The sequence below is a fragment of the Passer domesticus genome, chromosome Z (assembly GCF_036417665.1).
Source record: "Passer domesticus isolate bPasDom1 chromosome Z, bPasDom1.hap1, whole genome shotgun sequence".
Taxonomy (NCBI): domain Eukaryota; kingdom Metazoa; phylum Chordata; class Aves; order Passeriformes; family Passeridae; genus Passer; species Passer domesticus.
Genome location: NC_087512.1, coordinates 22882179 through 22895624, shown reverse-complemented (window position 1 = coordinate 22895624; position 13446 = coordinate 22882179). Strand labels below are relative to the sequence as shown.

The 13446-nt window shown below is 45.9% G+C and overlaps 1 protein-coding gene and 1 long non-coding RNA gene across 2 annotated transcripts; both read left to right on the top strand.

Annotated features, from left to right (window-relative positions):
- The first annotated feature begins 535 nt into the window (after window positions 1-535).
- On the top strand, window positions 536-6586 carry LOC135290798 (uncharacterized). Its single transcript, XR_010353622.1, has 3 exons — window positions 536-945; window positions 3300-3521; window positions 5624-6586. It is a non-coding gene; the product is annotated as an uncharacterized LOC135290798 (long non-coding RNA).
- Window positions 6587-11073: 4487 nt separating this feature from the next.
- On the top strand, window positions 11074-12914 carry CD180 (CD180 molecule). Its single transcript, XM_064405234.1, is given in 8 exon segments — window positions 11074-11225; window positions 11227-11366; window positions 11369-11837; window positions 11839-11981; window positions 11984-12180; window positions 12183-12485; window positions 12487-12676; window positions 12679-12914. Coding segments are annotated over 8 exon segments (1731 nt in total). The 3' UTR covers window positions 12816-12914.
- Window positions 12915-13446: the final 532 nt, after the last annotated feature.

Below are 13446 nucleotides of genomic sequence, written 5' to 3'. Positions count from 1 at the left end.
TGCCCAGCAGCTGCAAGAAGAACAAAATCCCGAATTTTAGCAAAGAGGTTGGTTTGTTCTCCCATCAGCAAATCAGATCAGTCAAGGAGTCACACTTGGCAACAAAGGCATGACCACTGTGAGCCCCAGCTGTGACACATGGAAAGGACAAAGGAAGAAATGTTATGCTGTGGCAAAATATATTTATTTTGACATATTCTCAAGTACAAAATGCTTTTCACATCCTAGATCACGCTAGTAGTTACCTGGCAGTTGGATGGATGATCATCAGACAAAGACCATCAATGTGAAAAATAAGAATTTGTTAATAGGAATGGGGGAGAAAGAGGAGGGAAACTTCAGAAATTAATTGAAACAATCAAAGCACTGCTGAAACATCACTTTCTTGCCCTTGTTCCCAAAAGATCTGGCTGAGCATGACCCATGGGTTTTTTGTGCTACTGTAGCTGTTTCAGGTTTGTCCCATTGTTCTCACACACCCTGAGCAGAAGAACAATGCTCCTGCATTTCCCAGCTAGAGGAGCAGAGGTGGCTCTCACTGCCCACACAGCCTCACCAGCAGCCACTCTGACCTGAAGGGTCATGGAAACCCTCTCACAGACAGTGTGGCTGGAACATTTCAAATACACCTTGGATGCAGGTATGGCTCCTCACCAGCATTTCTTCCTTGAAAGCAGCAGAGCTTCTCTCTTACCTTCCTGGGGTTCTATATACAACAATGCATGTTGCTTAGCAACACAGCTTCCTTTTAAGATGCTCTTTTGTCATTTCAAAGCCTCCATGCCAGAAGTTCTTTAAATAGTCTGAACTCATACTAGCTTCCTCAGTTTGCCTCTTTTCCTTTTTATCTGCCTGGTTTCCTTCCATTGCAAGGTTAATATCTGTGTCCAGCCAAACCAAGACCAACAGAAATGCAACTTCCAGTGATCAGTCAAGCTTCTCTGTGTAAGGGTTAAGAACCTCTTTTTCCGCAAAGCCACCCCAAATAACACCCAAAAGAGAGCAGTAAGGAAAAGGGAAGCTTACAAGCATTTTAATTCTGATTTTTTTTTCTTGCTACTCAAGTCGGAACTGTTGCAATTATGAGGCTTCTCAGTTGCTTGTTTAAAATCTAGGATTTAAGACTAGTGAAGCCCACTTTGTCAGATTCTGTATTGTTTTAAGAGAAGAATAATGGCTTGTTACTAGTCATTGAAATCTGCATTTTATCTTGACATTATAGTGCCTTTACAGTACTATAAAATAGTACTGTAACCATGGGAACCAAGAACCAAGGAATATTTTTCTTGCTTAGTATGTAACAGAGAAAACTCATATAACAGTTTCAAAGAGTAACAGGGAGCTCCAGCACTGAGATCCTCAAGACACCTTCTAAATTTTTGAAAAATCACAAGCTGCTCCAGGAGGGTAACACAGCAGCAGTAGTTAAACAGAAGCAGAGTCTGCAGGGAGCACATAGGAGATATTCCCCCTTTAAAGAAGCATGCATGAACACAACACCAGTAATTAATCTGTTGCTAATTAAACTTGACAGCAATTTCCTTCCTACTCAGTGCCTTTGTCCTTTTAGTCGGCATTAGATAGGACTTCACACAGTCCCACGTGCCCCAGCCACGGCAAATTCAGGTTTCTGGCCACCAGCAGGGCTCAGGATGAAGGTGCAGGGCCAGGAAGCCCTGTGTCCCCTGCCCTCTGGCAAGCTGCAGTCATCACCTGAAAATTTGTTCATCCTGTCTGCTGAAAATATAGCACTGCTGCCTCCTCTGAAGTCAGGGGTTCCAGGGCATGGAGCATCAGTGATGTCCTGGCTAAGCACCTGCACCATCAATCCTTTCGGAAGTTCCCACAAATAAAATCCGCTAGAGAACAATCCAGCAGTGAAGAGGCCACCAGAGGAGTGCTTTTGTCTGGAATATTTCTACACACAGTGCTCACATCATGTCCATGGTCACACTGTCCCTTTCTTCCAATGGGCATCCAGGCCACTATCTGTGCAAGTGGTTTTCTTAAGTAATGAAAATTTTATATTGAAGCTGTGGTGTGTCTTCAGCAGTGACTTCAACCATCATTTCCAGAGAAAGAAGCTGGTGGTTTCATCACCTGCCAAGGTGTGATGGCAACCAGAGGAAGAAGACTCCCTGGGGCAGGGGGGTGCTGCAGCTTGGTCCTGGCTACCCAAGAGATCCACTGGGCCAGCTGGGAGGGCAGCAGAGGTGCAGCCCTGCAGCTCTTGTCCCACTTGTGTCCCTATCACCCTCAAGGGCAGGCAAAAGTACATTGCTCACGTGCCCAGAATGTGGCTGGAGAGAACATCTGGCTGCCCTTGTTCAGGATTTCAGAAAGATCAATTGCTGCAGCATGAAACATAGAAGTTTGGTAAGGTCTGACATGTTTAAGAGCAGCTGTTTCTTCCTGACAGTGATTTATCCTCTTGCTTCATCCCTTTGTTTTAGGCTTTTCCTTGGAGTGCAGCCTGCAGCCTGAGCCTGCAGCACCTGCTGCACTGGCAGCAAAGCCCATGCAGGTTTTCCTGCTGGGAAATGCAGGTTTGAGTTAGACCAGGTGGTCCTGGTCCTCCCCAGCTACCATGTTTCATCCTTTTGGGGTACCATACATCCCACAGCTCCAAGGCAAATCCTGAGTTCTTAACAGCATTCAAACATTTGGATTCCTATCTCATTTGTAATACCAAAGAAAACAACACATGAGGAAAATCTTGAAATCCATACTTGAAGGAAATAGCTGAAAACTATTTTAATCCTTTGATCCTGTATAGGATTTACAAGTAATTTGGAAGCCTTGCTTGGGTATTGGGTTGCCAATCCCTTTCTTTTCAGGGCTATGAAAAGCACAGAGATCAACAAGATTTATCTTTTGAAAAAGAGAGAATTAACAACTTATAGGGATTCTGAAGGTACTGAAGTCTTATTAATATATATATACAACTCCCTGCATTTTGGTGGGGTTTTTTTTTGTACTTGTATCATCTTAGATTGATTCTCACTTTTTCCTACAGTCATTACACATCTTTTTCAGGTTCATTCCTCCTACAGCATCCCTCAGCACCTGGGTTTTTTGGAGGTGTGGCACCCATTGGCCTGGCTGGGACCCCTTTCCTGACGTACGGGCCAGGAATTTCCTGACGGGGTGTGTGGGTCTGAGCTGAGGGACACGCCAGCACTCCACTGCCACAGCCCCTGCTAGGAGTGACACTGTATCCTGACGGGTTTTAGGTGAGGGAAATGCACCACCTGTGGGCAGACACTGTGTGTGGCTCACTGCATGATTCCTCTCGGCAGGACTGTCAGACTGCAGGGCAGACTGACAGCACTGCCCCAGCACCCCCTGTGACCTGACAGCCACCCTGAATGCAGTGATGGAGAAAAAAATCTGCCTAGCACTTGGGAACAGCAAACAGCAGCATGCAGAAGAGGAGCAGAACTGAGCATGGGAAGTGAATCAGCCTGCAACAGCCTTGGCTGTGGCTGTCACAGAGGATCTGCAGCCTGCCTAAGCCCATGGTGGGTATCCATAGCAAAGCCCCCTGCCAACACCAAAACCCACTCCCACTAGTTATTACCATAAATTCTTACCCTTCCCCATTTTGCTTTAAAAGCACAAAGATCTAAATTAATCTGATAGGCACACATAATAAATAATTTAAATATCCCTAGTCATTAGTCAGTTTTACTAAGCTCAGCAATTACTTTAGCACATGGTCAACAAGAGAACTTCAGTTACCCAATACTAATTTCATAATGAATTCTTCATTATCTAAAGTTTGCAGTTTTGGGAGACTCAGTATAAGATGTAAAGCTACTATAAAGAGTCCAAAGGAGGGCAGCAAAAATGGTGAAAGACCTTGAGGGGAGGCTGCCTGAGGAGAGGCTGAGGTCACTTGGTCTGTTCAGCCTGGAGGAGACTGAGGGGAGACCTCACTGCAGTCACAACTTCCTCTTGAGGGGAAGAGGAGGGGCAGGCATTGATCTCTTACCTCTGGCAAGCAGTGACAGGACCCAAGGGAATGGCCTGAAGCTGTGTTGGAAGGGTTTAGGTTGGATATTAGGAAAAGGTTCTTCACCCAGAGGGTGGCTGGGCACTGGAAGAGGCTGCAGGGAAGTGGTCACAGTGCCAGCCTGACAGAGCTCAAGTGTTTGAACAACACTGTCAGGCATATGATGTAATCCTTGGGACCAGCCAAGGGCTGGGCTTTAAGATCCTTGTGCATCACTTTTCATTCAGGAAAAGTGATTCTAGGAAATTGAGTTAGGCCCTAGAACTCATGATTTGAATAATGTATCTTCCAATTTTCTCAACAGTCCCACTCCTTCCCCCCACCCCATGTCCAAAAAACAAAACACAACAAACAAACAACAATAAAAACCAACAAAAAATCCCCACCCAAAACTTACTAAAACCAAAAGCATCTCTGGAGTTATTCCTGCTTTCTTATATGACACATAAGCTCCATGATGCATAATAATAGGCTTCACTGCACTGCAGAATGAGACAGGATTTGCTTTGGCTGATGCCCTTCTTGATTCAGAGGAGTTTTTGTCTAAAATATTCATTTTAAATTTGAGGGGTTTGGTGTGGATGGTCTGAGGAAGTATCTATGCCACCAGGGACCAGTCTGCAAAAAAATAGATCATGGGGTGCAAGGGTGAGTCCAAGCTGCTTCACCCCAGGAAAGCACAGCAGGGATCACTGGGTGTAGAGGTTTGCCCCTGGTTGGATTCCTCCATCTATCACTCCCCTCTACCAGCTGGACAGGGGACAGAAAATATAACAAAGGTTCATGAGCTGACATAAGGACAAGAGAAATCACTCAAAAAATACCATTAGTGCCTAAACAGATTGAACATGGGGATATTAAGTAAATTTATTATCAACTAAATCAGAGCACAATAATGTGAAGTAATATAAATCTTAAAAACATCTTTCCCCCACTCGCTCCTTCTCAGACTCTATTTCCTCCCCCTCAATGGCACAGGGAGTGGGGTTATGGTCAGTTCATCACAGATTGTTCTTGCAGCTGCTCAGGGAGTGAGTCCTTCCCCTGCTCCAGTATGGGATTCCTCCCACAGGAGACAGCTCTTCATTAACTTCTCCAATGTAAGCCCAACCCACAGACAGCTCTTCGTGAACTGCTGCAGTGTGGGTCACTCTTCCATGGGGGACAGTCCTTCAGGCACAGCCTGCTCCAGCGTGTATCTCCCACAGGGTCACAAGTCCTACCAGCAAACCTGCTCCACTGTGGGCTCCTCTCTCCATGGGTCTGGAGTCCTGTCAGGACTCTGCTCCAGCCCAGACTTCCCACAGGGTCACAGCCTCCTCTCAGGCATCCACCTGCTCTGGCCTGGGTCTCTTCCAGGGGCTGCAGGTGGATCTCTGCATCCCCTGGGACCTCCATGGGCTGCAGGGCCACAGCTGCCTCACCATGGTCTCACCACAGGCTGCAGGGGAACCTCAGCTCTGCTGCCTGGAGCACCTCCTGTCCCTCCTTCACCAAGCTTGGTGTCAGCAGAGCTGCTCCTCTCACATATTGTCACCCTGCTCTTCTCTGGCTGCAATTGCATTTGCAGAGTAACTTTTTTTTTCTTTCTTGAAACTGTTATCAAAGAGCCATTTGTAATTGGCTCAGCCTTGGCCAGCAGCACATCCATCTGGAGCCTCCTGCACTGGATCTGCTGGGCATGAAGGAAGATTCTGGCAGCTTCTCACAGAAGCCATCCCTGTACCACCCCCACTACCAAAACCAGTCTGTGCAAATCCAGTTCACAGGGACACACCAAGACTTAGCTTTTGAGCATTAACATGGAAAATGGCAGCTAAACAAGGAGCAGGCATAGCAATCAAACTCTTTCAGAACTGTTTGTGACCAGCTGCAGAGCAAGCAGGATTTCCAGCAAACACAGAACTGGCTGGGGAAAAGGCAGAGTTATCAGTGGAATGTGGAGTCAGCTTTTCAGCTTGTCCTCATATTAAGATAAGCTATTTACTTTTGTATACTATAAATTAAAGAGGAGGAAATAAAACCCAGCCAATCAGGCTGGCACAGAAGCCTCCTAGTACCAAACAAATACAGCAGCAGGGCGCTGGCTCTGTGGCCTCTTGGTGCCTGCCAGCCCCAGCAGTCCACCCAGCAGGTTTAGGCAAGTATGCAAAATGGAGTGAGCTCTGCACTGCTGGAAGCTTCCCTCCCACCTCGTGGGCTCCTGCTCTCTCCTCAGCTGCCTGCAGGACTGAGCTCAGCGTGGCTCAGGTGAACCCTGAAATCAGCTCCAGCTACCAGCACAGCTGTGGCCTTCATACATGGTTTCAGAGCCAAAGGCACTGATTTTGTGCAAATCCTTGGCACCAGAGAAGCTGAGGTGTCTTCACCTTCCTGGGTGCTGACCTTGATGCACTCCACATGGCATCTTGATTACTTGAAGCTTCCCTGATTGAGTACAGGATCTGTATCAGCTCTGTCAGGCTGAGACATATTTTCTGAGCCCAGTAAGTTTTCCTCATGCCTGTTTCTCCTCAGTGGTGGAGAAAGAGTGCCACTTAAGGCAACAAAGCTGTCGAGCTAATAACTGAGTCATTCAAGAAAGGAAAGAAAAAGCAGGTTGAGCTGTTTGGCCAAAGCTGGTGCTCAGCACTGCCCTGGGCAGTCAGGACCTGATGCCTCTGGCTGGCACCAGATCCCTTCCTGCCTGCAGCTGCTGCACATGCACTCATCTTAGAGATGGTTAGAAATATTGTCCCCCTTCAAAAAAGTGATCATCCTCTGTAACCTAAATACGAGAGGAAGAGTGTTACTTTTCAGATTGAAGTATTGCTTTACAGCTTTTGTACTGCAGTAGTCACACATCAGCAACACCATGCTTTTTGCAAAAGTGTAGGCAGAGCTCTTAGAGTCATAGAATGGTTTAGGCTGGAAAAGATCACTGCATCCACTGTAAAGCTAATAAAGCCAAGGCCACCACTGCCATCAGACCCCAAAGATGAGATCTGACTGTCAGCTGGTTTACAAGATTTTGTGCCTTTCCTAAGTGATGAATCAAATTTAGTTCAACTCAGATTTCCCATTACATGAAATTCTCCTTTTGTGCTGTGTTACAGTTTCATCTGCACTATCCTGTGACGGAGACATTCCAGTCCACATGAACATGAAGACCAATTTTCCTCAGTTTCCACTTTTTAAAAATCTGTTCTGCCTCAGAAAAGCATCAGTGCACAGTAACTTGACTATATTTAAAGCAGGCAAGTTCCTGTTTCACTCTGACACTACTGTTTTGCTCACGCTGAGTTCAGCATGAGCAGCCTGCTATCCGGCCAACTCGGCTGGTCTGTCTGGCCCCTCTGCTCAGCCCCACTTTCATTCAGAGAAGACAGCACGAGATCATCCAGTGCAGCAAGCTGCCTCTCTCCACGAGGTGCAGCTGTGTGATTTACACCTGCTGATGTAAATCAGCAGTGCCCACCCGTGCCAGCTGCAGAGCACCTGGCACCGCGGAGACGACGGCATCGAGGGAGTGACAGCCACCATCCTGCTCGGTGGTGGAGCTGCCTTCTTCTGGGGTGGACCCTTACCTGCTGATGTCTGAAAGTATCCAGTTCCCACAGGATTCGAATCAGGAGGTCTTTATCAGAGGAATAAGACAGGTGTCTCAGTATATGCTTAGGGACATCAGCCACAGTCCCTCCTCCTCGTCCTCACACCTGTGCATCAGTGCACCCTCACACACTCTCCCACCACTGATGGGGACTTTGGGAGCCCCTCAAAACGTCATCCCACAGAGAGCTTGAAGGATGGTAAAGTTTCCCAAGGGTGTTTAACAGGTATGAGGCAGACAGAGGAGAGGTATAATGATTTTACCTCTTGTACTGTGCTCTTCATACAGGAATTTATACACAGGGAGGACATGATAATATCTCTATTTGCTATATGGTTGGTGTGCAATACCACATGAGAATAGTAAGAAAGTACCAGGGTTTTTCCAGGGGAGGAGAAAAGACTGACCCCAATAAGCTTTTCTTTTTATACTTCCTTTTATCTTTGTTTTTCTTCTATCTATTCTTTCTATTCCAAGTGGGACACAACGGAAAAAAGGGCCAGGCTTTTGATTCAGGGAAAAGCAGCCCTATGAAATTCATACCTGGGGCTAATAGCAAATTCCTCATTGAATTAAATCTACAAATCTCTGAGCACTCAGAGCTGCACAACAGGGTCTCCTCTGGGATAGTTTCTCCTCAGTTCACAGCAAGAGCCACTCCATGCCCTGAAGGATATGGAGAGAGCTTACTTACTCACTGTTTTATTTGAATGGCAAAACATAGTCACTCTTCTCATTTACAGCAACAAGTAAACTATTCTTATCTGTCTAAACTACACATGGCAGCAATTAACTCCAGAGGTTCTCCTTTGCTTACCAGTATTGAAAGCATCACCTTTTCTAGTCCATATTTTGTCATTTTTGTAGATACTGTCACTGCTTCTGGGCTGGGCCCAAGTCCGTGTGCTGCCACAAGTGTTATCACAGCAGGTGCTGGGCTGGTGTTCTGCCCTGGGTCAGGCCAAGCACCCACATGTGGGGGGCTCAGCCGTGGGCAGCACTGGCTCGTCCCTCCTTGCTGATGCTGTCCCTGTGTGCTGTCTGCCTGGCACTGAACTCCAGCTGGGACCCAGCATGCCAGAGGGAGCTGGACTATTGAAGAGCTGTGCTCCCCACCCGGATAGGGAATTCTGGGGTGACAGCCCCTCTCCACTTCCTCCCACTGCTGCTGACATCTCTCTGCTCCTGCCTGCCAGGCTGCACTGTCTGCAGCAGTGGAGGCCCACGTTGCTTCCTCAACACTCCCTGGCACCCTTCCCTGACAGGATTTGTGCTTAAAGGAAAGGAAGACAATGTTCACCAAACCCAGACTGTGGTTTGCAGCAAACACTACTGCTTTTCCCCTTCTCCTGAGGCTACCGAGTGCAGACACAGCCCACCTGCCTCTTCTAAGCCAGAGACAGGCAGAGACGTGGTTTAGTCTCAAGTACTCATGGCTGTGCCAGCAGAAAGGCCCGAGCCCCACGCACGGCTCCCCAGGGCCCACACGTGCACCTCAGCAAACCCCGACACAGGGCACACACCTGCCCTGCCCTCTGCACCTCATGGCTCCAGCACATTCTTCTCTGGACACACAGCTGCTGCTCTGCTCTCCTCCACTAGCGCGCTAGCTTTGTGTCAAATTAAGGGGCTCATGTTGGCCAGCTGTGCCATACACGTGTTTACTTCCCCACAAGATCAACCTCTGCATGGTTATGGGGCAGGGAATTGCCAGACCTGCAGCTCCTACACAGCCCTGGGTACCCCACCCCTCCTGGGCTGGCCCTGGGACTGCCAGGACAGGACATTCCTCTGTCCTTCAGGAGGAGAGGTGGGTGTGGAGGAGGCTGGGGCTGCACTGGCTGGGCTCCCCATTGCAGCTGGCAGCTGGGACGAGTGCAATGCCAGGAGCATTCCCACGCCTCAACAGCGTGGCAGGCTATTTCAGGGTGGCAGTAACCTGGGTCTGGTTGACTTCCATGTAATCAGCAGGCAAAAGCAGGTCGAGCATGCTCAATGAATTTCCCTGGTATCACAGAGTTGACTTCTCTATTTAATAGATGGATTTTTTTTCACGTAAAACTGAACAGCCTTTGTAGACATTTTAAAGACTTAGCATATCAGGCATGATCTTTGTCTAGTCTGAGCTAAACATTCCTGCTGTCTCCTCACTGCAGTGTGTAACTGAATTAATTTCCAGTTAATTTGGCCACATTCCTTTTTGAAACATTTTCCAGACCTGCTCTTTTTTACTTCCTCTCTGTAAGGTTTACTTAAGACTTAGAGTAAGTTTTGTTACAAGACTCATGACATTCACAATTTAAAGCTACCTTGTGGGGATCCTTTTTTAAGGATTAATAATTAATCCAGAAGAGTAAACAATCCTCAGATGTGCTAACTTTGATAAGAAAGTACTGCAGATCAGACACTTCAAATTAATACATGAGAGATTCAAGGCATTTGTTTTAAAAACACACTCCCCAAAACCCTGGGGCTATGCATTGCAAGCCTGTGCTGAGGCTTCCTGGGTTTTGGCTGCTGCATTTTAAATAACTCAAAATTCTCTTTGGGTTATTTCATGGGTTGTGTTAGTTTGGGTGGGGGGATGGATTTTCCAAGTGCCATATTTTCTTATTTATATTCACAGTACATAACTCTTTCAAATTCACTGTGTATTTTCCGCAGATTACAGAAAATAAAAGCGACACCTGCAAAGGTTTAGGAATGAGAGAGGTTCCTATGACTATTTGTCACAATAGAAGTCCTCAATTTAGCTTGAATGTGGTCCCTTCCCTCCAGAACTCAAATGCTCTGACCTGAATTCTCTTCTCTACTTGGACGTAACAAAGTATGGAAGGAGCATCCTCACTTCTGCTCATCACAATCATGAAACCCCTGTCCCTGTCAGAGACAGAGATTTCTGGAGCACACCACAGCAGCATCTTCCTGCCTTCACAGGGAAAACACTACCAGCACCTTCAGACCACTGGTGAATTTTTTTTGCTAAGCAGAGATCAATCCACATGGGCAATATCTCAGCTTCTCCTCTAAAGACAATCATTTAGTGGGTGAAATATGCATTTTCCAGATATTACCACCTCTAAGACAGTAGTGACAGCAAAGTCACAGAGCAGATTTTTATTAATTTTCATTATTGTTCCCTAATAACTGAAGGAAGACATGTTTGGCCCTTGGAAGTGGCTGTCTATTTTTATAGAAAAAGAGACCTTCCTATTAAGTTAAACATTAAATACCTCATGTCTCCTGACTCCCACAAATGCCTCCTCACACCCATCATTTCAGGACAGGTTTTTCTTCTCAGCAGAACCCTGTAATTAAATGTGAACTTCAAAGTACCAGGCAAGCATCAGTGAAAAAGACACTTTTACCCTGGTGAGGGCAACAGATGGAGTTTAAATGGAGTTTAACAGATATGAGGTGCAGTTTTGTACAATCACATTACCAGGAGAGTTTGTGAGACAGGCCACTGATGCAGTTTTCTATTGTTTTCTCAAGGTGTCAGATCAGCTGGGTGTATGACGGTGCCTTTCCCAGCAACAGGCAGCTGAAGACAGTCATTCTGACCAGAAACCTGCTCATGTTTCTGTCTGACACAGCATTTGCTGGCCCACGTTCCCTGGAGCATCTTAACACAGACAGGAATAACAAGTATGTTTTTCATTCCGGTGACAAATCTTGGCAGCTCAGGTATCTTCATCTTGGGCAGCAACCACATCTCTTCACTGCAGCTTCCTCCCAACTTCCCCACGCGAAACCTCAAACACTCAATTTTCAAATGAACAACGTACAAGCAATCACAGCAGAAGATGTCCAAGCTCCACAGAAGACCAGCAATATAACTCTCATCCTTAAAGGCAATAACATGACATACATTGAACCTGGATCTTTTCAGTCACATTTCTACAGTTTGGACTTAGTGGGCTGTGCTGACATCCCTAGGGTTCTGCTGGGGACACAGAACTCCACAGCTCAGACCTTTTGGCTGGGAACATTTTAGGGTGTGGAAAAGGAGCCCTACATAAGTTCAGATGTTTTACAAGGCCTCTGTAGTATCTCTGTCAAGGATCTCTCTCTGCAGTTATGGCAGCTCAGAAATCTAAGTGCTGACACATTTCAGAGTTTAACCAGGCTCCGAAAGCTGGACCTATCCCAAACCCACATCCATGTACTTCCCCCTGGAATCAGCGGCATGAGCTTGCTAGAGGAGATGGTTCTCAGTGCAAACTGCTTTGAGCAACACCAGCTCTGCTGCCTTCCCCTCCCTCACCATCATCCACATCAAGGGTAACTCACAGGTTCTGCAGCCAGGCTCTGGCTGTTTGGAGAAACTGGCAAAGCTTCAACATCTAGATTTAAGTCAGAGTCACTTTGAAAGTTCTGATGCTCCAGCAAAGAGCTGAGAGCTCTGAGCAGACTTTGTTACCTGACTCTGAGCCACAACACACACATCAGTCTCCAGGACATGCTCATTTAAGACAGTGCTGACCTAGAGCTGCTGGACTTACCCTCCGCTCCTCTCTATATCAACACCTTACAGAGCCCTTTCTAAAATCTCCATCTCTAGCAAATGCTAGAGATGATCTTCCCTCATCCCACATTAGTACTAGCATCCAGCATGTCTTTCAAGGCTTGAAAAACCTCATGTTCTTGGACCTTAGTCAAAATAACTTTGTTTTGGGCATCATGCCAAAGGACAAACTGTTCCAACAACTATCCAATTTAGAGGTGCTAATATTACCATCCTGTGAACTAACATCAATAAGTAACCAAGTATTTCACAACCTCAAGAAGTTACAGCATGTTGATCTGAATTACAACAAATGTACTGCATTCAGCACAGATGCATTTTCAAATCTCAAGAGTATCAATATCAATTGTGTTCCATAACAGGATGCACGTTGTACCAAGTATCCAGCTAGTGCCCCAAGATGGCCACTTTGTAATCAATTTAAGCTATGACCTTCTGGACTGCTCCTGCTCTAAGATTGACTTAATCACCTAGTACAAGCAACATCTGGATAAAACTGAAGATCCTGAAGGAACAAGGCACTCTGAATACAACTTTCTAGCTGGGTTCAGCTGGCTACCATCTCACTCTCCTGTGGGAAGGACACATCAGGAATCACTGCAGTTGTCCTGGCTGTTTTATCCTGTAGTGCCATCTTCATTTGGAGTGTTCACTATTTCAAGCAGAATTACCAGCAACTGTAAGTCTAGGACGGAGACACAGAAAATATCTACATCAACTGTATTAAGCGGAACGACACCTCACTGGTTTTATTTGTGATGTGTATTTTCTTGACTTTTGTAATACCCTCTCTACCTGTATTAAAACTTTTAGAAAAATAATAAAAAAATAGAATAAATAAATTATTACCTGAATTTTGAAAATGAATAACTTATCTTATAGAGAAGTCCCAGTTGAACTCAGTGGTAGCCCTGTTTACCAATGCTGTGGCTAATGCACTTGGAAAATCTAACAGCCAAAGTACAAATTTCCTTCTCTTTAAAAGAAGAAAACCTAACAACCACCACTCCCAAAAAGAGGAAAAAAATGCCCAAACAACCAAACATCCCTACCCAAATACAACCAAACAAAAAAAACCCAACCAAAATCCCCAACCAAATTCCACCCTCTATCAAATACCCTTGAAAATCAATGTTTTATAAGACCTGGCAATAGTGTACCCCACTCTGCCAAAAAAACCCAACAAAACAAAACAAAACAAAACAACCAAAACCAACCAACCAAACAAAAACAAAACAGAAAAACCCCCCAACAAAACAGCCACAACATGTGAAGAACAGACAGATTTTATAGTTACATAAGACATGCCTGCAG